At 34.6% G+C, this 25,167-nt stretch overlaps 2 protein-coding genes and 1 long non-coding RNA gene across 3 annotated transcripts in view; 1 reads left to right on the forward strand and 2 right to left on the reverse strand.

Annotated features, from left to right (window-relative positions):
• Bgb (core-binding factor subunit big brother) overlaps nucleotides 1-25,167 on the reverse strand; it is a 113,582-nt gene that overhangs the window by 11,255 nt on the left and 77,160 nt on the right. The gene's annotated exons all lie outside the window — the stretch shown is intronic.
• LOC141455669 (uncharacterized) overlaps nucleotides 1-25,167 on the forward strand; it is a 55,111-nt gene that overhangs the window by 1,568 nt on the left and 28,376 nt on the right. The gene's annotated exons all lie outside the window — the stretch shown is intronic.
• On the reverse strand, nucleotides 7,031-9,101 carry LOC141455708 (uncharacterized). The gene has a single exon (XM_074130974.1). The coding sequence runs from the start codon at nucleotides 9,010-9,012 to the stop codon at nucleotides 7,126-7,128; it is 1,887 nt and encodes a 628-aa protein (XP_073987075.1). The 5' UTR covers nucleotides 9,013-9,101; the 3' UTR covers nucleotides 7,031-7,125.

Here is a 25,167-nt window from a genome sequence, read left to right on the forward strand (position 1 = left end):
AAATGGCTTAACTGAACAGCTTTATCTTTCTTTTTAATATTATTACTTTTTAATAATTATAATACATTTCTTTAATGTATTATTTTCTTGATGGTGAGCAAAGCATGACCTTTAGTACTTAGAAAGGGAACCATTTTTATAAATTTATGTAAAGAACAAAACAAAAGTGGGAAGAACCGCTTTTAAATGGGCACTAATGAAAGCGACTAGAATCAACGGAAGTGATCGTTGAATAGAAATCAGAGTAAACAAAAGACGATTTGATAAATAAGAGGGAAGGATCTAACATGTGGCCATACAAGAGATCATTTTTTTTCTCTATTTGTGTTTAGAGTGAGATAGAGACAAGAGGGTGGGATAGGTCCGTGTACGTAATTACAGAGTGTGCGGAAGTTAAGTAGCAGATCGGCAGAATCATGTATGGGCACGTCAATCATTGCCCACCCACGCTCGCAAGAACCGCTGCAGCCAGCGTACTGTACTGTCTAGCACACTAGAGGCCAGTTCATCAACATAGGCAAGCACTGTTCTCACTGAATTGCTATTACCTCTCAATTACACTTGTCAATAATAATAGTAATGCTTCACTATGCCACACCACCTCATCTGATCTGAGCAGAATACTTCAAGCGCACTTTGAAAACGATTGAAACCACTCTAGGGTTCCAGCGATGGTCGGATTCTCTTTAATTCTATTCATATTTTTGGCATAATATTTTACATTCACTTTTCAAACCTTATTGTGGGAAAAAAGACCCAACAGGATAGCAAAGATTCATTTTTTGTTTTTGTTTTTTTGGTTTATTTAGTTAGTTCTGGGGTCTCCAAACTACGGCCCGTGAGCCACATGCAGCCCCCTGAGGACATTTATCCGGCCCCCGCCGAACTTCCGGAAGGGGCATCTCTTTCATTGGTGGTCAGTGAGAGGAGCACTATATGTGGCGGTGACGCATAGCGCTGTACAGTACTACTTCCGATGACGCGGGATGCACGCGTCACGGCTCCGAAAAATAACAGCAGAAGTAGGAAGAAAGGCAAAGCACTATAACTAAACCGGATATTGACCATCTCATTAGCCAAAAGCAGGCCCATAATTCCCACAGGAATACTGGGCAGTTTGTTGATTTAAATTTACTTGTTCTTTATTTGAAATATTCTATTTGTTCCCGTTTTGTTTTTTTTATTTTACTTTAAAATAGTTTGTTTTATAGTCCGGCACCCAACAGTCTGAGGAACAGTGATGTGGCCCCCTGTGTAAAAAGATTGGGGACCCCTGATTTAGTTATTTACAATCTGTATACATGGAAACAATCAGTAAATATGGAGAGAGTGATGAACTGGTGCGGGAGGAGAGCAAGAGGAGAGAAACTACCCAGCGGTAGCACTCTCTATAGGAGAAGGATGATGTTTAGGCCTTCAGAATGCGAGGAAGTCGCGGGGCCATTAGCGATTCAGTCGGCGAGGAGGATTGTTAGGAATGTCTGAGGAAGCGAGAGACAGTACAAGAGGATTTGAGCAAGTAGAGCGAGCAGTATGGAATTTTTGGTATTTAGGCTTGGCGAGTTGGTGTACGAATGGGATGTTGAGCTCTTTGTGAAGAGTGAAGTTAGTCACGTAGAAAGGAGCGTCAGCTATCTGTCGGAGGAGTTCTGACTGAAATATTTGTACAGTCTGTATGTTTGTAGGTTTGGCTGAACCCCTCAGTTCTAGTCCACAAGTCCACATAGGTTTGAGGATAGTGTTGTATATTAGGCGTTTGAGTTCAATGGGTAATTTGGAGCGCCGTCCAAGTAGTCTGTAAAGCAGTTTCGCGCACGTTTTGTCATTGCTTGTCTTTATTAGTCTAGTATGTGGGTTCCACGTGAGTCGTTTGTCTAAGAATAATTATAAAAAATTATTTCAATTGACAGTAGAAATCACTAAACAATCGTTAAAATAAGTACAATCAGTGCACAATTAACTCACAAAAGTGGTTGAACGAAAGTGATTTTGATGAACGAAGTAGATCGTTATGAAGGACGGATGGGTCAGACAAGTATTCGCAATGTACTGCTCAGAAATCTGGCAGGAAAGAAGAAAGAAAAACAGAATTTCCTGACGTACGAAGTGAGAGTACTTCGTAAAATATATCCCGTAGTAAAATGGTGGATACGGAGAAGAAGGAAGAATCAGCAGCTGTTTGCGGATAATGATTTAAGTTTGATTAAGATTGGAAAATTGCAAGGTAGGATACGTGATAAGAATGGAAGTAAAGCGGATCAACAAAGTATTAAAAGAGAGAAAATCCGCACGGGTTTGAAAAATTTGCAGGCCAAAGTCAAGGTGGGATGGTAGAGTAGCGGCGGATGCGAATTTAGCATCAAGATCCGGATGGATGCTGCATAAAATGAAGACATCAGGCGGAAGCTTATTAAGGAGACTCAAACTCATTACTGAGTTATTGAGTAACTAAGCTGTAGAATTCGATTTTCCTCTCCCAGAATTTTGTTACAAAGAAATTACCCACCTGATTTTACAAGAGATATTACTATCTCTACTGAAATAAGGCTTGATTGGTGATCTTTAACTATCCTATAATTATATGTATCTGAGTAATGGTGATTAATGATTTTTGTGGCTTTACTTACTTTTGTTTAAATTAAGTTAGTAAACTTTGTATTCTTTTCCTCAATAATAGAATCTGATTTCTATTAGATGGAAAAATATTAATCTTTTACTTGGTAAGGCGTGTGTGAATGAATATATGTATTAATGTATAAAACCATATGGACTTGAAAAATACGAGTTCTCTTTGTAATAAATCTTTTCACATAAAAATGTGAAGTATATTCTTTCTTTCATATGCAATAAGCATATCGTGCACATTATAAATGTAGTTAAAAATATCTCTACAAAACTCCCAAAAAAAGTCAGGGCAGAATTAATTTTTTTTTTTTTTTTAAATTTACTCACGAGTTTGTCGAAGACTGTTATTGTATCCTTTTTTTGACCAATCATATAACACACAGGAAAAGTGATATAGGGTCTTTTTTTTTTGTGTGTTCAGTGTGGTTAAAACTTAAAACGAACAGAAAAAAATATCTTTCTATATTAAACATCAATAAAGAAAAGCATAATGGGAGCAGGAAAGAAGGTTACAAAAAAAAATAAATAAATAAATAATAATAATAATGAAATAAAGAAAAAGCCGAACTATCATTCTAAAGAACTGCCTTCAGCATAGCGTGTTGTAGAAGGCCACTTGGCCAGATGACCCCATCTGGGAAATTAGACTATGTGACACTAAATAACACGCTAGGCTGTAGAGAAGAGCAAGATATATTTCTTTGTTCAGCTGACACGCCTTATGGCACCTCCACATTACACAATAACTTGCCTTATACTGACAGATTTTACATGTAAATAGTTTTATTTTTATAAAAAAAAAAATAAATATTACTTACATTACAAATTACTCTCTACTGGAAATAATAATAGTATTTTCATTTACAAGGATTGCAGAAAACTGTTCAAATAGTAATCATTTGTAGACATGCTTTCAATACTAGTAGTTTATCTTTGTAAACTTCCACTCGAATTAGCCACATGAAATCTGTTTTCTAAATTTTACTGCCATATAAGACATTTGTAAACAATGATTAGGTATAATTTTCTTTTATTAATAAAAAATGAAGTTTATTACAAGTATTAAAGCTATATTATTTAAAATAACCGACCGTATACCATTTCTTTTCCCATGACATTGACTATCAGTTATACAAAATATGTATGGGAATGAAAATAGAATTCAGTGTGTTGGCGGTAGTCTTTTATTTTAAACAAAGTAGGTAGTATGTAAATAATTTAATAAAAAAAATATGTGTACAAAGATATTATTAAAAGTTTCAAGTAAATATGTTTTAATGTGAAGTTGTTTACTGCTATTAGTGCTTTAAATGAAGAAAGGAATGAAATTGTCTATGAATATAATTAAATAAAAATATTTTGATCAATTTTAAGAAACTAAGTGTTGAAAAAAATATATATATTTCAGTACCCCGGAGTTATTTTGCTTAAATCTTTGGTCGATAATAAGTAACATAGATACACCATAAGTGATGGTTGGGTAATAAAAAAAATAAATATTGTATTACAAACATTAAAAAAATAAATTTTGAAAAAATGGACTTAGCGTTGTGTACCTCTGGGGTACTGATTTATAGGTCCTTAAATAATGGTGAGGCAGGGATATCCTCTCTCCGCTCGGTGTAGGATTGCCTCCTGGGCATCTCCAAAAGAGCTGACTTTAATATAAATTGATCTGACGCATGTTGATAATGACATTATTGAGAGTTTGGCGTGAATACAGTTACAATTAGAACAGGTGGCAGAAAATTCATTGTCAAGCAAGAAAGATGGTGGAGAGGTTATAAAACTTCAATTACAATACAGTCAATTATTGATCAATTTAAATACAGACAAACCATGGTCATGGACCAATTTCTTTAGCGAAAAATGTTTCAAAAAAATACGATATTCTTTTGTGAACATTCAAGAAAATCACTTGAACCATTTTCAAGAAATCGCTTAAAAAAAGAAAGATACAAATATGTAGTTTGAAGTCGAAAACTTTATTTGGGAGCTACCTGCTTAAACCCAAGAAAGTAAATGAGGCGCTATTATCTGTTTGAAGACCAACTACTGGAGAGGTTGTTTAAGGCACCTTAGTTAATGTGGGAGGTACATCCGCATAAGGCACCACGGTAGCCGAGCGGTTAGAGGCGAGACCTGCAAAGCTAATATGCATTGTGGTACTGGGTTCGATTCCCGGTCTTGGCCTTAGATTTTGTTTAATGGTTAAATGAGAAATAGTAAAGTACGGCACGTTTGCAAGACGCCTCCGTCCACGACACCTAGTAAATGGTAGTTGGACGTTAAGCCCCGCCTGAAAAAATAGGCGATTACTTTACATCCGTATAAAGTGTAGGTGCTAATTGGTAATTAGGATTGCATACTAATTTCTGCAAAATAGTAGGTGCTGCAATAAACTCATTTAGGCCGAACAAGAAAATGGGAATCTTAGGTTCATTTCTGTGAAATAACTAATTATCTGCGACTAGGAAAACCTGTCACGAGAATGCTATTCTCGGATATTATAATTCCTATTAGACTTTATTCTTTAAAGTTGAATTTTCTATGAAACATTCGAAAAGTTATAAAAAAAAAAATTCAGAATTATGAAAGTCAATATTATTGAAATTTAAGGAAAGAACTAAGTAAATTAGAGCATTGGGCAGTCTCATAGTAGTCTCGGTTACCCTTATATTTTTCTCCAAATAGCTCACAGTCCAGCAATAGGCATTGTTGTTGGTAACGAAAGAGCACTTGTCGGAGATTAACAGTGAACTGAAAAACTTGGGTTTTTATCCAATGAATGAACTTAGATTGGAACGTCTTAATTAATATAAAGTAAATAAAATACATTACTTATAACCAATAATAAATATAAAGTCTTAAGACTGAAAAAAAAGAGATGAGATTAATGCAAAAGATTGAATCAGGCAGCTGTTTAGGGCGAGGATTGTTGTACATTAAAAACAAACATTTCAATTTAACATACGATGGAGTTACTTTCCCCTATCAAGATCTGGTCTCAATAGTAGCATAACCCTTGTGTTTATATTTCTTATCAATAGAAATAATCCTCCAACATTTAATGTAATAATACCCCAGTATTAAGCTACAATGTTTTATTATTCATACTAAAGCCTTCTTGTTGTGTCCATTATGAATTTAAATCCACAACGGACTTTTCCCTTACAACAACTTTCCAATTTTTATCGAAATATTTTTATCTGGATTTATTTTTAAATTTACCTGATTTATTTTTATTTTCATCTGGATTGTTTCTATTGTTGCTGATTAACTCACTTCTGAAATGGATCTTTTGATTGATGATCACAGCTCTGATACTAATCAATCGATTAACTAATAACAGAATAGAGGTATATTGCCATTTCCTTAACCTTCTAGTTATTTATTTTTTATTTGTTTCCAGTAATTTATTTATTATTAACTGAGCTTAATTTGTGCTCTAGTTTTTTTTTTTTTTGTTTTTTTTTTGTAGCAACAAATGCCTAATTTAAATAAAATTGCATAATACATTCGTTTGTCAAAAGTAATAGAAAGCAGAAAAATGAAAAATGCAAATCATTCATTTTATTACGGGCCAAAGAGGGCGTTATAACATCCATGGGTAGGCGTGATTTGGTAAAAAGTTCTTGCTTCTGATTGGCTCTTCAACCAACCTACTTTTCACACTTCCATTCTTTACTGTGATTGGCCAATTCTTTATTGCTAATTATTTATATGAAAAATAAAAGTATTTTTTTTTTAATTAATTTTTCCTCCGTAGGTATTTAATGAAGTGTCAAATAGTGCAATAAAATTTTTTTTCCACTGAAAACATAAAATAAAAGATTTTCCTCTCTTTATGTCTTGTTTTCTACAATTATACTTATAATGTTACGGTAAACAGAAAATTGGGAGTAATGATTATTTTCTTGCGAAGTAGGTAAAAGAAAATTGTAGGTCATGTTCATCAATTCCCCGCCATTATGTATGTTTATCTGCTTAGGGCTATTATTTAATGAATTTTTAAGATTTAATGATTAATAGTTTGATATCTTCTATCAATGACAATGTAAGTTAAATAGTGTGCTACTCTTAACCGAACAAATATTTCTAGATGAAAATGGATTAGGATCTGAGACATCTAACAAATTCTAAAACGTATTAATGAAAATTTAATGCAATAAATTACTTAAATGATATCAATTGTTATAAAAATTGAATAAAACATAAGCTTTATCGAGTGTTTTCTAAATGGCTGAAATAACGAGTATGAAAGAATTGTTGGGTACTTGCTGATATGTGAACCTCTTCGCTTAATCAACCCTTATATTTCTCTTTGTAGGCTGTTAAGTTTTTGTTGAGGAGATAATATATTGTATGTCCTAATTTGGGGGTGGCATTCCTACTGAAGCCTCAGTCACATTTTTAAACCTGAGATTCATTTTCGTAATCTTAGTAATTTATTTGTTTAAAAAGTTGACATTTTTATTTTTTATTTTGGCATAAATCATATTAAAATGATAAATATTGCGAATATTTTGGGTCGGTCATCACTATTTGAAGCATATTCTCCAGTTCCGCGGAGGTCATTAAGTTGTGCACTATATAAGGTTTGTTGTCATCAAATTTAGCTACCCAGTTATTTTCGTTAATATAACTCAATTTGTTTTCTTCTATTCTGTCTTTGGGGAACGGCCTAAGTGTTTTAAATTCCTCAAATTTTTGTTTCGCTGTACCAGTTCCAGGGATGAACACCCTTCTCCAAGCTGGAATATTAGGCAGAGAAAGCAGTAGTTTAGTTAATTTATCTCTTAATTTATCTGTTGGCATGTTATTAATTAATTTTTCCTCGCCAAATAGCACACTGTCTTTTTTTAAAAAGTCACTGGGCTTAATATGTTGCAAAAGTATTATTGCTCTATCAATAAATTCAGCTTGTTTAATTTGACCAAAATTCTCGCAAGCTTTCTTCGCGGCTATTAATGTTAATCTACCACTTTCAAACTGATTTGCCGTGAACTCTGTTTTAGCGATGATAAATAACGCATTCAAAAACCAAGGTATATTTCTAGCCAGCCTGGCTGCACTTAACGTTGCAAAAGCATATTTTGAACTTGCAGCACCAGGAATACCATTCATAAAATTAATACAAGCAATTTCATAATTAAGAAAGGCTCTTTCATGATTATCAGTGCATATTTCTAATTCTTTTAGGTAGGTTTTTTGTAACTCGTTAGGTTTATTTAAATTTATGTGGTCGACAACTTCAATTTCCGCTGGCCAAATTGGGCGCTGCACACCCAGGGTATATTTTATTCTTAAATCATTTATTTCGGGTGACCTGTTCGGAATAAGTTGTTTAGTTCCTAAATACATTTCGCCCATAATCCGGTTCAATTCGCGCACATATTCTGCTTTGAATGGTAAAGTTTTTACACTAATATTTTGCAATTTCGATTTTATTCTTAACATTTTGAAATAACATTGTTCATTTTGTTTGCTATCTTTTAGATCTCTCACTTCTTTGATATTCTCAATAATATTTGTTACCAACATTCTCTTATCTATTTTTTTTATTTGTGCTTCAAATTGTTTCGCGTAATCTGATGATTGGAAGTTTCTTACTTTATTGTAATAAGAATATAACGGTTTTCGATGCCACAGAGCGCTTTCTTTTTTATCTAATTTATCTAAAGTATCATCTATCACTTCTACAATCACATCAGTAACACCACCGGAGCCTAATAATTCTTTATCAGCTCTTAGTTTCTTTAAAAAAACTTTTTCATCAGATATCGTACCTAAATATCTACCGGTTATATATTTCTTTCTTAAATTCAATTTAATTTGTCTTTCTCTTTGCTCATCAATCGTCATTTGTATTTTTGGTGGTTCTAAGCCCAATTCTTCTTGTTTTATTCTTTGTATGACTCCACCTAATACCTCTTTATCAAACATAGCACCAGCGTTTTCGCCCACACAGTTTTCTAATGTACCCATTGCTAAATCCAAACCAATTTGACAATCTTTATTACCTTTACCTTTTACATATTTTGATATTGATTCTTCATATTCATTTTCATGAAATAATAAATTTGCCAAATTCAAATATGGTGTGATAACTTTAGTATCTTTATTCAGTAATAACGCTTTCATAGCTTCGTATCTAGCTTCACCTAAATTAGCTAGTGCTTTGTGTGCGTTTGATTTATTCAAATGTATTGATACCTTTTCTTTATCACTTTTAGTGACCTTTTCAGCTATATTATATACTGTTATTGCTGTTTCGAACCATTCTCTGCCCATTGCTATTCCAGCCAATTCTGTATAAACTTTGGAAGCATTGCGAACGGCTTCTGCTGGAAATATTTTCTTTTCTGATTGCTTCTTCGAACTCATTTTCAATAATTTATTCAATTCAAAAAATAATTTTAGTAAAAAAATAAAAAAAAATAGATATATCAAACCATGGTAACATGTGTATAAATAATAAATGTTTATGTGTTATAATATTTGTAGTTATAAACGTAGGCACTCACGGGAATATTTGCTAACGAATGATTGGCTGTTAATTTATTAATAAATATTTAGTAACATTTACTTTAGGTTTTCAATCTTCTTGTTTGTTACTGCCGATATAATTGCTTTGTGTCATTATAGTAATTGTTTTTAACTGCAAGAGTGCAAGAATAATTATTACTCTTTTTCAATCACTAGTTACTTATTCATAACAACCAATTATCTTAATCAAATATAATAAAAACAAAGCGAAACAGAAAACTATCAAGATGCCTAGTCAAACGATCTAAACTTACATTACAAAACATACGTTGTACAAAACTTTGCTGCAATCTATATGGATCTACAGATTAGAGATGTGGAGTTCTGCTAAGCGTATAATCTTTCCCGAATAATCATCCAATTCTTAAAATCTAATATCCTTCGCAAAATCACCAATGCTCCTCATTATTTCTTCAATAAAAACCTATTTAAAGATCTATCCATTTCCTTTGTGCCTGATCAGATTAAATTTCTTCAAATTAAAGAAATTCAAAGTAACAACATAATGAGCGAAGTTGCGACCAAAACATCCGGTCAAAACAGATGTATACCAATATACAAGCGTGCCAGCAATGTGAAGTGACATTTGCCTACAATTTTTCAACATCGGTCCTGGCAGTGGCATGTTCCTTACATATGGTAGTTCTTAGTTCTTCCTTATTCGTTTACCACTTCCGTTTTTGCAATTCCTTAAGTTCTTAATTCTCGCTATAATTTTATATATATTTTTATTGCCTGTTTTTTTTCTTTCCATAACTACTAAAATTCAAAACGTGGTCTTTTGTTCGCGTCCAACTGTTTAGCTTTGAGGCTACATGTGGACCACTTGTTCTGATTGTTTGGTTAAAACAGGAGAACACTGTTTGGAGAATGGATGGGCACTGAGAGTCTTCGGATGCCAATCACTTAGTTTAGTGGTGTCAAACTCAATTAAGACATGGGCCATTTGGTGCTAAAGGCAAGATTCACGCGGGCCACATCACATTTAAAAATCTTGTTAAATCTATATTTTTAAGTGAGGATTTAGGAATATGGATAGTACATTATTAAATAATAATTGTTAAAAACTAAAATGGTTACTTTTCTTTTTGTTCCTTCTCCAAAAATTGACATTTGAGTAAATTAGTAGTGAAAAGTCGGTTACGCAAAATCCCAGTTTTCTGCATTTACACCCCTCTGTTCGGGGTAGGGTTTTATTTAAAAACCAAAAAAATCCATATGGTCTTGAAGCTCAATAAATGCGCAACTTTTCTGAAATTATGCGACTCCTTGATTCATTAATCATTGGAAAAATGCAGTTGAAAAAAAAACATCGGGAACGAATTTTTTAGACATTAAAGTAAAAATTTCATTGTTATAAGAAACGTTTTGAGGCTTGGTATTGAGTAAATTTATAGGAAATTTAATGCTCTTTCGTTTGGAATAAGCAGATTTGTTGTAGGATAAAGGATAGAAAAGTTACGGCCGTTTTTATGGTGAAAATCGCGAATGTCGACAGAAAAGTTAAAAATGCAAGTATCTTGGGACACTACTGAGAATCAGGCCAAAGTGAATAGAATATTTTTTGTTGCATTTGAGCTGCTGAATCACCTCCCGAAGTTTCGATCACTCTTTCGCATATACCCTATATAATTTCTTTTATTTAATGTATTTATAAAACTAAAATTATTGTTTTTTTTACCTGAAACTCAAAAACGCTTTCTTCGAACTAGTTTTCCAATATCCGGGTTCAAAATCTGAGAATAGACAATCTACATTAAGGCAAATAGATGTTTATCAATTAATCTGTATTCCGTTCTTTCACTTTCAGGCAAAGAATATATGATTTCCACCTCACGAAAATTCGTTTTCTTTTTTCTCTAAAGAGAGCCTCACTTCTACCTTCCGTTTTTCATTCGTTGAACATCTTGCTCTTCCATATGGTGCCTTCTGATGAGGCCTAACAAATAATCAAATACTCGTCTTCTAAGTGGGTTAACATCAACTAATACTGTAGGGGTAGTGAACCCCCCACAACTCATCCACTCTAGCGTAGGGGTAGTGAAACCCCACCACTCATCCACTCTAGCCAGAGGGAGAGGTTCAGCCCCCTGGGCACACAGAGAAGGGAGGCTCGACGAAGATATATAAGAACAAGAGGAAATTCAAAAAAGATTCAACTGGGATTCAATTCAGTGATAGATCATATTGATATTGCGTTACATATTCAGTTCGAAGTTTCTGCTCAAAGTCTGACACTTCAGTTGTACACATCGTTTAGCCACGTCAGTCAGTCTGTTCGGTTCTTGTGTAAAGTATACAGTCCTTGGCAGTCAGTCACATACAAATATAATATCTTATACCGATACTAAAAGTGTTATTTATCAATCAACATCTACAACCAACAACTCTCTCCTAAACCATTACAAATACAAACTCTTTTTTGGTGAGACTTAAGAGAGAAGAGAGACTTAAGTGAGAAAAAGGAAAAATTTCACTCAATAAATTCATGATTTCCTTTAGATGTTTAGAAAATTAAACGTTCTTTTTGTAAGCTCCGGAGCAGCTTCACACAGAATCCGGTCACTTAGTCCATGTTCTTCAGAGATTTCCAAACTGCAGCACCAAAGTGCTGTATTCATTTCCAAAAATTATCTTTCTACCTGCTGATAGAACTTTTAATAATGTCCGTCAGATTGTCCATAATGTAGGGAATGAATTCATTTTTTAAAAAAGTGGATGTGTGAAAGGATAAACTAAAAAAACAAACTATAATAAAGACAAAAAATTATTTTAATACAATACACATTCAAGCGTCATTCAAAACTTTTTTGACGTGAATACATACTTTACCGTATTCAATAATAAAGAGTGGCAACAAAGTTATGCATAGTTTAGTTGTATGGCATGATATGTGAAGAACAAACATGCAAGATGTACGCGTGTTTAGTAGAGTGGGAGAGATATGTACTAACAGTTGCTGTCATACATGTCACTCTGATAATATGAATATCAATATGTTAACAGGAATGTGTTCAGTGCCAGAAGGGTGTGTTATTTGAAGGGGGGGGCACCCATGTGCTCATCCTCCACGTCGGGTTAATGTCGGCGGTATCCGCTCTCCTCCTAATCTTACCTTCCCGCCCCAACTTTTCGCGCCAATATTGCTGTTAGCTGGACAACACTAACCACATCCGGATATACACAAGTAGAAATATAAATGCGTACAATTACATTAATCGTTTGCATAACTATCATAATCAACCTTATTATTATTATTCGTGCCACCATATCGCATGCATCAGCTTTCCTTCGCATTAAAACATTTGTGCCAGTAATAAAAGACGCTATGAATTTACGCCGCACTAAGCACTTACTTCAAGGACAAAATATATCTGTCCTCTACTTGGGAGGAAATGTGGTAAGTCGTTTGTCGGTCTGAAACCAAATATTATGTTACTGTCTTCGTTCTCAATAAGAAACAGTTAATTGTTGCGGGTACCAAGGGTGGTATTTATTAAAGTATATAATATATAACGGCCATTAAATGTAAGAATAACTATACCAAATGTTCAACTATTATAATAGTTTTTACTGCAATGGCGGTACTTGTCGATCCTTGAACCCTTCACTTTTCCAGTAACTACAGCCAGTCAGTTCTGTTGCGAACATCTGCGACATCTAGATTAGATTCAGCGAGGGTTGACCAGAATGTCTTCGCCACCAAGATCTATAAGATCTATTATGACATCCACGAGTTTGACCACCTTCTGTTTGACTAGACTTATAAAACTGGTGAAAGGTTCCTTGAGCAAATTATGAAAATATGGATTTTTCTTCTCCGAAGATCTGAAGATCTGAGCCTTGCCAATATTTGCAAGACACACAACGCCTCTTCTTCCTGACAGATACTAAAAAAGACTATCTTCTGCTAGATCCATGCTATGCATGTGTTAGTTCAATCCTATCTAATGTTCGCCCGGCTGAAGTAATGCCACAGTAAGTTTTGAGCGTTTAACTGTTGAAAAACAGGTTTTCCCCGGTTTTTTCTAAACTCGGGTTCCGCACCAATATTTGTGGGACTTTTTAAATTTTGTTAGAAATTCCAAATGTCGCCACATTTTTCAGGGGTTTTATTAAAAATGGGAGAAACATTTAGAAGCTTTTATGTTTTCTTTAAACTCATTGCAGTTAAAGAAGATCCTCTTTGCTTCAAATGTTATACTGGCGCTTATTTCCTCTAGAAGCTGTACTATATTCCCTTTTGCCTTGGGAACATTTTATGAAAATATACAGCGAAGGTAGAGTCATTATGTGGATGAAACAGCGGTTTTCCTCTTTTATGAATCTTTTTATTCTGCATCGTTTAATTGCTTCTTCTTTTTTTTACAGAGTGAAAACTATAGTTGCTTCAGTTAGGCACCACGGTAGCCGAGCGGTTAGAGGCGAGAACTGTAGAGCTAATATGTATTGTGGTACTGTGTTCGATTCAAGGTCTTAGGCTTTGGATTTTATTTAATGGTTAATAAAAGAAATTTACAGTAAAGTATATTTGTCCTCGACACCTAATTGGTAAGTTGGACGTAAAGCTCGCCCGAAAAAATAGGCGATTACTTTACTTTGCTTACTTTAGTTGCTTCAGTTGGCGAACCTTCCATTCTTGTTCCTTTCCTTTTCTTGTTACGTCACTACAGAAACTTTTTCAAAAATAACTTTATAACCAATCCGCTGGTGGTTTCTAAAGAGAATATTCAGTTTAGGCTTTCGCATTTTTCGTTTATTCATACAGAGGAGGCAAATCACGTTCTTGAACAGGCCAAGGAGAATAACACATGAACTAAACAGAGTATAAGTCACTCATCTTACAACCTAATTTCACTATAATGTTTTTCACATCAGAAAATGAAAAATAAGGAACAGTGAGTGCTTTCCTAACGGCTTTGAATTATTCATTGCGAGAAAAGACGTAAGCAACTCGGAAACTAAACTGAATGCCATAAGCACTAAGAAACTAACTTCTTAAATGACAAAGCGTCTCATAATTATAACCAAGTTATGATAAGATGTGGATAATTAGAAATGGAATAACTGGCACTTGATCTGATCATTGTTGATTCTCATCAATTGAGCGCCTTTCAAAAATGTTTGCTGGAAACATTCTTATCTATTTTAAAATTTAAATCTAAATTACTAAAGTGGCAAATTATAATTTCTGATCTAGAGAAGTTAGAAAGATTGTCTGTCACTTTCCACTTTCAAACTATCTCTTTACAATGAACTCTAAGCTCTGTTACTTTGTTAGTAAATTTATGGCGCACAAGAGGAATTTTTAAATCTATTTAGAACCATTTGGAATGGATAGTGCTAAGTGGGACTAAATATAGTAAAGCTCCCTCTGTAAGTAAACAGATTAGTTTTAGAGAAGTACTGTTGAGTGGGTGATTAGTAAAATGTGCACTAGAATACATTCCGAAGAGTGATGTGACAGACGGTAGTCGGCTCAAAAGTTGGCAGATCTCTGCGGACCGGTGGGTTTGGTTGTGGGTATCGAGAAGGAGGGTTCTCTCCTTCCCCTGTTTAGTCGCTATAGTGACTTGTACTATAGCGCGCACACCCTGTGTTCGTAACATTGCCGTGCAAAGTGTTGATTGTTATGTTAACTCACAGACGTACACCCAGAGGGGGGCCATCGGAGCAGACTTGACAGATTCATAGCTTTTTTTTTTTTAATAATAATATTTGACGAACCGAGTTGTTTGGCTCGGCCCCCTCGCTCAGCCTATTATCACATATTTTCGTTAATTTGACGGCATCTTCAATTATCTCCCGATATCACACTGTGATATTTCCACTTAAATAGCAGCTTCAATAAAAAAAACCAACTTGCTGGCAGTTTCAGTGATTTTATTCGCATAAATAGAAAGATGGACAATGAGGGTCGCCCAGCATAGCCGGAAGGCGTTTTTAATAAATTATTGATCATAATTAGAAGCATTTTTTGCTGATACAAGGTGTTTATTGAGAAAAAAACACTGCAATTCCTCTTGTGGCTATTTTCACAATATCATTTGGCACTTCTATTCAAATTTAGAACTTAACTAAAATAGCGAAGTTTAATGCTTCAATATAATTTTTAATGCTCTTCTAGTATAACTTAATATTAAAAGAGTTGGACCCAGTAAACGTGCCATTAGAGAGATTTAGAAGATGAACGGATGTGCGCATCTTCATCGCAAAAGAGGTTTGCATCTGTTCGGATAGTCTGTCTACATTGGATCTACCGAATTCTTGTGTTATCACTTTCCTACTAGTATTAGTATGTACACAGAGACTCAAAGAGCCTAGCAACTTTAAAAATGTTCTACTGATGTTGGTGCCGAGTCATATGGAGATTATCGAGGAAGTGGATAGGCTGGCCAAATCGTCTTCAATCGATTAAACGAGCAGTGGCCAACCCGTGGACCTATTAGAGTAATTCCTGCGAAAATATGTACAATTTTAGTCCTCGTTGACCCCTACAATTGTGCACAATTCTAGCTTTCTAGTTGCATTTATAATGAAGATGATAAATTTTGGGAGTTTTACATGTCCTTCATATGTCGAATTGCTGAAACACCTGCCCTGTTGGTGTAATTCCTGCCAAAATATGTACAATTTTTATTACACGTTTATCTCTTCAATTGAGCACAATTCCCGGGTTTCTAGCTCAATTTTTGCAGTAGATATAAAGTAACATCTAAATATAAAAATGTTCCTTATTTTTATTTTCCGGCTACACAGCAATTGTTAATCAAATTCCCTCATTTTGAGCGCAAATAATTTAGGATATACACGTTAAAAAAAATATTTTTTCCAATAAACTACCATATCTATTTTTACCAAAAGAATTGAAATTGAATCAAAAGTAGGTTTGTTTTTGCTTTTTCTGTTTTTGAATTTTAAAAGTTACCTTACGTTTCGTGTCTAGACTAAAGTTTTGTTTCCAAATGCTAAGAACATACTATGATCAGAAGGATCCAATGTCAAAGTAAATGAGCCCTGACCAACGCAGATGTTTGGTATTTATCTCCGGCCACGTTCATTGTGGTACAATGGGAGTACGAATGTATAAATTGTTAAATCGAGGTCATTAAATCTTCTCTAGTGTAACCAATTTCTATCAATCAATACTGTAGTTTTTAATGAACTTCAAATTTAGGTTGTAGGTTTGTTTTTTAATTAATTTTATTTTCTCTTAGTGGCGATCGCAATAATATTTTAGACTTTAAGTTTTCAGTTATAATAATTAAGGATAAGCAAATGCTCAATGGATAAATATAAAAAGTTGTGTTTCTAAATGATCTTAACTCGAGTTGAGTTAAACAGGTGAATGTGGATACTGCAATTATAATACTAAAAGAAATTATATGACGAACTGACCAAACAGTTTAATTCCTGTAAACATAATGCACTTTTAAACGAGGAATCAAAGAAAGGAAAAAGGGCATGCATCTTTTGAAAGATAGAATGCATCGCTAGGTGAGTTAATTGAAAAAAGCGGAACTAAACAGTCTCTTTGGTATTATTCATACCCTTAACCACTCTTGAACACTCTTGAAAAAGTACAAAGGAAATTCAATTATTAACGGCGAGGACCAAATAGAACTTCTTCTTTTTTTCTCACGTTCAATGACTTAATTTTTAAAAGCTATATTTCATTTCAGTTAACTCCTTCGCTTTGAAACAATAATAAATGTGCTCAACTTTCGGATCATCACAGTAAACAGATTATAAGTGATTAGAAAGAATTCGAATAAAAAAAGTAAGGGAAAATTGCAATTTGAAGCTCCAATTTGAAGATAATTGATTCATTGGACTTTTAACTCCTCACATGGTATTGTATCATTTACCTACTAAATTTATGTATCGCAGGAGCAATCTCAGCTGCAGTTGTAAATTTCAATGAAGTTATTAAAAAAGACAAAAAAAAACTATTTCTCTGAAGGCTAAGTGTGAATATTATAGCCGTAATCAAGCACACAGATTTAAATACTTCAATTGGAAGAGAAGTGGCGATTAGACATTATTTTTGAGGTTATAAAATTTACTTCTATCCTCCAGGTATGTTTGCTTTAAATTTTAGTTTTTAATTGTTCTCTATTTCAGCAGCATCTTTCAGGAATACTAAAAACATGTGTGCTACGACGGATAAATTCAGCGATATTGTCCAGCAATTAACCACATTTTCAATAATTGATTTTTTAAAATTATTTTGACACTACATTTCCAAAAATATCAACTCCAATCGCTAATCCAACGAGTCTATTTACTATCTAAATGAACACAAAATAGCTAAATTAAATAATTCTTTTAAATATTTTTCTAAAGATGAGAGTAAAAAAGCATTCCGATTCAGTAAATGGAGAATTTATGTAGTTAGTAAAAGGGTTGATAATTTTCTACAGTTCCGCACAGTTTGGATATAGAAATATAATTTTACGCGTGTTAATATCCCTTTTTTGAGGGCAAAGAATTATAGCCGCACTGGTTCAATGAGGTCATAAATTTATTTGGGCAGATAATGTTGGGTTCGTTGTTATTGGCAACTGCTGCATCTACAGCATAAAATAGATTAATGAAAGAAAACTGGTAATTCTTTATAGTTTGATAAATTTATTACTTGCATTTTGTAGATTTGTTAAAAAATCGGTTTTTAGCATTTACTTTTAATTAGATTTAAGCTGCAATTTCACCATTTGGCAGATGAATTTAGGAACACCTGTTTCAAGCTAAATTATTCTAGGAGAAATCCTACTTTGCAACCTTCGCGTTACAACTAGTATTCAGATTTTGGAGATATGAGTTTTTTTAATAAAGGTAGAATTGACTCGTTTTTGTTCATGTAGCCAATAACATAGGCAATCATTAATTCTGGTATAGTAAATTGTTATTTTTGTAAAGTGTAGAATCAGTGCTGTCAGTACAACGAATTGCCAAAGCAAAAAACAATACAAAATACGAGGGTCGTTTGAAAAGTCTGTGCAAAAATAAAAACTACTTAATTTTTTGGGGTAAACCTTTTTTATTTTTCAACATAGTCTCCTTTTAGGCTTATACACTTCGTCCAACGCTGCTCTAGTTTGTTGATCCCTTCCGAATAATAGGATTTGTCCAAGTCTGAAAAATAGCCATTCGTTTCTGCAATCTCCTCCTCGTTTGAATAAAATCTTTTTCCCGCCAGCCATTTCTTCATATTGGGGAACAAATAGTAGTCCGAGGGAGCCAAGTCTGGAGAATAGGGGGGATGTGAAACGAGTTGGAACCCTATTTCCATTAATTTTGCGACCACAACTGCTGAGGTGTGAGCGGGTGCGTTGTCGTGATGGCAAAGGACTTTTTTGTGGGCCAATCGTGGGCGTTTTTCTTGCAGCTCGGTTTTCAAACGGTCCAATAACGATGAATAATATGCACCTGTGTTTTACCCTTTTCCAGATAGTCGATGAGGATTATTCCTTGCGAATCCTAAAAGACAGTCGCCATAATCTTTCCGGCCGAAGGAACGGTCTTCGCCTTTTTTGGCGCAGATTCCCCCTTGGTAACCCATTGTTTAGATTGTTCTTTGGTCTCAGGAGTGTAGTGATGTATCCATGTTTCATCCACAGTGACGAAACGACGCTTAAAATCCTGCGGATTCTTCTGGAACAGCTGCAAACCGTCCTTGCAACACTTCACACGATTTCGTTTTTGGTTAAGCGTGAGCAATCGCGGCACCCATCTTGCGGATAGCTTTGTCATGTCCAAATGTTGATGCAAAATATTATGTACCCGTTCATTCGAGATACCCACAGCACTAGCAATCTCACGCACCTTCACTCTTCTGTCATCCATCACCATATCATGGATTTTATCAATGATTTCTGGAGTAGTAACCTCAACAGGGCGTCCAGAACGTTCAGCGTCACTTGTGCCCATATGGCCACTCCGAAAATTTTGAAACCACTTATAAACTGTTCTAATCGAAGGTGCAGAGTCACCATAATGTTTATCAAGCTTCTCTTTAGTCTCCTGAGGCGTTTTGCCTTTCATAAAGTAGTGTTTAATCAACACACGAAATTCTTTTTCGTCCATTTTTTGAAAATCACTCGACTTCCTCGATTCAAACGAATGCCAAACACAAAGAAATAGACCGATCTGGCTGAAACTTGGTGTGTGTTCTTCCAAGAGATGCTACTAACTAAACATAACCTCGATACGCGCCAGTAGTGCTATCTCTCTGACTTTGCACGGACTTTTCAAACGACCCTCGTAATTCCTTAATAAGGTCGCACAATACACTGAAATTGCACTGTAATCGGAAGGTTTCCCTTATCTCTCTTAAAAGTCTGGATTGTTTGAATCTTATAGTTATTTAAATTAAATTAAAGATCTAAATTTTGTTTCTCAAAGCCATCTTTAGTAGACAAAATGTCACATACTCGTACAGTGGAGGTAGTGCCCGTATAGGCTTCCCTAATCGAAAGTTTTGGAAATTACAAAATTTAAATTTTCAACTAACATCGGACGGAAAATTTTTATTATTTAAACAACCCCACAAAAATACAAAGTTTAGTTTTTCAGGCCGGCTTTACTCCAATTTCCAATTTAAGTGTCTTGAACAGAAGTGGTTTTAAATACAGTAGTTTCGTTTTAAATTCTCATTAAATAAAACCGAAAGCTAAAAACGCAAATGAATCGTAACAGTACTTCACAATACGAGTATATCTTAACTTTGGAGGCCGTGCTTCTAACCGCTCGGCTACCATTGCGTTCCATTAACCGAATAAATATCTTTACCAGTTGAAATAATTTTCAGATTAATGAGAAATCCTGGATGACTTCGACGGCAAGTGAGATGAACTCTAATTTGTCAGATACAAATTCTCTGAAAAAACTCATGTCCCAGTATGTGTTGGAGTTAAATGAAGTCAACGAATGTACCAGGAGCTACATCAGGTAGAGATATAGATGTCATCAAATTTAATTAACTAAGTGGTTTAGGTGGACCGGGCTTGTAGCACAAATGGAAGATGGTGAAATCCGAGAGGGTAGAAAGAGCGCGGCTGTACGAACAAGAAGAATGAGAAGCTCTAAAGCTGAAAAGGTGTTTGAAGTTGTTTCAGTCGATGGCGTTTCTCCTGGCATCTTGAATCTAAATATATATCAGGAAGTCTCACCTTCTAGAGCCCGTTAAGTGATGAGTTTCATGAAGAATTATTTTCTTTTTAAACCTTAAAACGGTTTGAAGTATGAAAGACATCGCGAGTTTCTTCAGAATTCACGTATAGAAAGAAGATTGAGCGAGTCAAACGGAAAAGAGTCAGTCAAATCATTGAAGAACGACGGTAATGAGAGTAATCTTGTAGATCAAAGATCAATTTCGTGCAACTCTAACTGTTCTAATTTCAATTGTAAATTTTTCTAACGCACCTGTAACCCAAACTTGTGGAATTGCCGAACAGAATGCCTCAAGCCATCATTTATTAAAATAGCTTTTAACATTTTAACAGCATCATCTCATAAGAGGAACTCAACATCGTGGGCAACAGATTTAATGTCATTTACATACAAATCAAAGAGTAGCGGACATAAACACTGTGGAGCTTGTGGTGTAGTTTCAAAAACACACAGATAGAGGTAGGTATCCAAAACGATGACTCAAACGAAGCGACACTTCATGGTCTAGATAACGCATCTGTCCATGATACGTGTCAGGAAGTTTGTCGCAAAGCCCGCTTAGAAATGAAGCATTACTTTCTTTAATGGGCGACAATGAAAGGAACTGTGCTTTCGCTACCAGCTTCTTCCGTACCTCACGTTCTTGCGCTTGCTTTTAAACGCTCTCTCAGTACTCCTATTTCCCTCAAAGCATTATTATCGGCTCCATCCAGTCGCCATATTTTTACAGTAACTCTAGGAGCATCTTCCTTATAAGATCATCGTACCTCATTCAATCGGAATGTATGCTCCAGTCACCTAAGCCTTTCTTTCATTAATTGTGACTACTGTATCAAGCTTTTTTACAAGAAGCTGTCTTGGAGTTTCTCGTTTGATCTAATTCTCCAAGTGCTTCCTTTCGTATTGCGCCACAAATGTTTCTTAAGACTTTCCGTTTCCATGCCTGGCTAGAAATACGAGAAAGAGCTTTACGGAAATCAAAACATTTAAAATGAAGTATTTCACATAAAACTTCAGTTCGAAAAGGGTTAAGCGTGGTATGCATTTGTTTACACTTTCACAAAATAATATACTGTGTATTTTACTCATTATTTCTATATGTCAGGAAGAAGGTATGTAAATTAAGTCTATTATAATGGATCAGTTATTAAAACTAACAAGTTCTGATCATAAGATTTGAATCCAACCTTAAATAATTGGAGCAAGGCAAGGTAAGTTAGTTGGGTGTGCCATTTATGCTTGGATAAACTTTAATATTACACACACACGGGACTGACTACATGAGTAAAAATTGGAACATTTAAAGAAGGGTACGTAGACCAAAGGGGGACCTTAATTTCTCCCCTGCATACTCTGCAGTCAACTAAAACTAACTGGGAATGCATAGTGGAGCTCAGTGACAATAGTTTTCTGGATCAGAGGGGGTTAACATTGAAAAAAAAAAAAAAAAAAATAGCTCCCCTCATCTACACCTTTCAGTATTGGAATAAGAAGAGATCATCTAGTAAGGGACCTGGTCCTAGGATTATCCTGCAATTAGGGGATAAGCCTCTAACAATGTCTCTGGCTGTAGTTGATTATTCACATACTTCCCCTAACTTGTCTTTTGTAATATACACGACCCGGAAATAATATAACTATATTAAAGGAAATAGTGATTGATTCTGAACTAGTAGTGAAGTTAACTGTCAGCTTTCAATTTCACCCTTGTTTTATTTATTAATAAACTCATCGAATTTTGGAAAAGCCTTAATAAAATTGAGTTTTTTTTATTGTGTGCTTTTTAGACAACGGGAATTCGCCATCTTTTAAAATTTCTGCATCTTAAAGCTATAGTATTAACTCTGGATGGTTATAAAGAGTATCTTAGTGCCTTAAAGTTTTTTTAAAAAGAAATGTAAGTTATTACGATACTCGGTCTATTAATTTGAGGCCATTGTGTGATGGATTTTTAAAGTAGTTATTTGACTTAATACTATATCCGCTACACTACATTACTAATAATTAAATCAATTAATCAATTAAATGAATTAAAAAATAAAATATATTAAGAAATAAAGGTCTTAATTTAAAGTCGAAACATTTTCAATTACGCCTAGATTATTATTTTGACCACATTCTTTAGCCATCAATGGCAAGCGGTACACCAAAAAGTGTTCATTTCTTTAATGTATTCAACTTGACTCAATTCCTTAGACCACTTTTTTAAAAATTGTGGTAAATGCCGTAGATTTCAAAACCTTTTCTTTTTTTTTTCTCTGGAATTAGAATCCGTGAGAAATAGTTTCTTAGCCAAATCTTTAAAATAAGAATAATCCAGGACATGTTTACCTGAATCAGGCCAGTTTCCTGTGAAGATCTTATCTGTTGCTAATCTATACTAAGCCAAGAAATGCACATGTGCATATACACACAGAGTCTAGTATAATTCCAATATCACAGGACAATAACGCCATTTACAAACATCTCTTCTAGTTTGTAATATCACACCTGTAAACAGAACTGTAAATAGTCAATTCTCTCTCCATTTTTAGTAATCTTTTATTTCATTTTTTCTTTTACTTTTTTTAAAAAAGAGATTTTATCTTTTTTAGCAAACAATTTATGTTTCGATGTATAAAAAAAAAATAGACATCTCAAGCTGCACTAAGTTTTACCATTATTTTATTATATAATTGTCTTTTGCTAAATTTTCCATGTCCAGTAGGGCAGTTTAGCTATAATTAAATAGGAAATTATTTTTAATCTTTAAACTATTTCAGGGACATCATTTTATTAAGAAATGTTCTTCAATGTTAGGAATGGATTTTTAATTTGTAACTTCAAATTTCATGTATAAATACGTAAGTGTGTTAAAACTAAACACAGCTGGAGAGATGGCAATATCGTTAAATCAGCCCAAATCTTCTTTGTATTTAAAGAAGTTAGTAATAGGTTTTGAGAGTAGAATGCCACTTCCGTACATCGCTTACGAGGGTCGTTTGAAAAGTCCGTGCAAAAATAAAAACTACTTAATTTTTTGGGGTAAACCTTTTTTATTTTTCAACATAGTCTCCTTTTAGGCTTATACACTTCGTCAAACGCTGCTCTAGTTTGTTGATCCCTTCCGAATAATAGGATTTGTCCAAGTCTGAAAAATAGCCATTCGTTTCTGCAATCACCTCCTCGTTTGAATAAAATCTTTTTCCCGCCAGCCATTTCTTCATATTGGGGAACAAATAGTAGTCCGAGGGAGCCAAGTCTGGAGAATAGGGGGGATGTGAAACGAGTTGGAACCCTATTTCCATTAATTTTGCGACCACAACTGCTGAGGTGTGAGCTGGTGCGTTGTCGTGATGGAAAAGGACTTTTTTGTGGGCCAATCGTGGGCGTTTTTCTTGCAGCTCGGTTTTCAAACGGTCCAATAACGATGAATAATATGCACCTGTAATAGTTTTACCCTTTTCCAGATAGTCGATGAGGATTATTCCTTGCGAATCCCAAAAGGCAGTCGCCATAATCTTTCCGGCCGAAGGAACGCCTTTTTTGGCGCAGATTCCCCCTTGGTAACCCATTGTTTAGATTGTTCTTTGGTCTCAGGAGTGTAGTGATGTATCCATGTTTCATCCACAGTGACGAAACGACGCTTAAAGTCCTGCGGATTCTTCTGGAACAGCTGCAAACCGTCCTTGCAACACTTCACACGATTTCGTTTTTGGTCAAGCGTGAGCAATCGCGGCACCCATCTTGCGGATAGCTTTGTCATGTCCAAATGTTGATGGAAAATATTATGTACCCGTTCATTCGAGATGCCCACAGCACTAGCAATCTCACGCACCTTCACTCTTCTGTCATCCATCACCATATCATGGTTTTTGTCAATGATTTCTGGAGTAGTAACCTCAACAGGGCGTCCAGAACGTTCAGCGTCACTTGTGCCCATATGGCCACTCCGAAAATTTTGAAACCACTTATAAACTGTTCTAATCGAAGGTGCACAGTCACCAAGCTTCTCTTTAGTCTCCTGAGGCGTTTTGCCTTTCATAAAGTAATGTTTAATCAACACACGAAATTCTTTTTCGTCCATTTTTTGAAAATCACTCGACTTCCTCGATTCAAACGAATGCCAAACACAAAGAAATAGACCGATCTGGTTGAAACTTGGTGTGTGTTCTTCCAAGAGATGCTACTAACTAAACATAACCTCGATACGCGCCAGTAGTGCTATCTCTCTGACTTTGCACGGACTTTTCAAACGACCCTCGTACAACTGAAAGATTGCGGAATAATCTCTTGGCCTCAGGGAAACTGGATGTGAGAAGTTCAAAATCTAATTCGTTAATTTTTTAAGTGGCCTTCAAAATTTGGCGAAATAATCAACGGCCAGGACAGTGTTTGATTCCCCTTAGTTGCACTTCGAAATTTTGATAAGAAAATATCGGGACGAAGCTTAGCGTCTGTTTGATAAATATGGGCGGAAGCGTAGCGTGGGTTAGGATTTTTACCTGGATGGGATGAATCTTTAATTTTAGATAAGTAAAAATCTTCTTTTAACGAACATCACAGAATCATGTGTTCGAGAACTCTAAATAAAATTGTTGTATTTCTTGACAGAAATAAGTTAAATTGTTGTAGTAAATATGGAACTGTTTTGTAAAATGTTCAAACTTCTTTAAAGAGAGATTACTAATGATAAATTTTTAATGAGCGTTGAAAAACGAAGATTCTATTTGAGTTTAAATTTGTTTCATTTGCGTTTTCAATTTAAGCGAAGCTCTTAAAATTTTAACTGCAGTCAAATATTATTAATTTCGATAAGAGCTAATTTTAATTTTCCATCAG

Source organism: Rhodnius prolixus, unplaced genomic scaffold (genome assembly GCF_049639745.1).
Source record: "Rhodnius prolixus isolate KJV_2025 unplaced genomic scaffold, Rpr scaffold_4, whole genome shotgun sequence".
NCBI lineage: Eukaryota > Metazoa > Arthropoda > Insecta > Hemiptera > Reduviidae > Rhodnius > Rhodnius prolixus.

Bases quoted from the DNA above. Each gene is read 5' to 3' on its own strand.
- LOC141455708 (XM_074130974.1), bottom strand. From the start codon at position 9,012: ATGAGTTCGAAGAAGCAATCAGAAAAGAAAATATTTCCAGCAGAAGCC.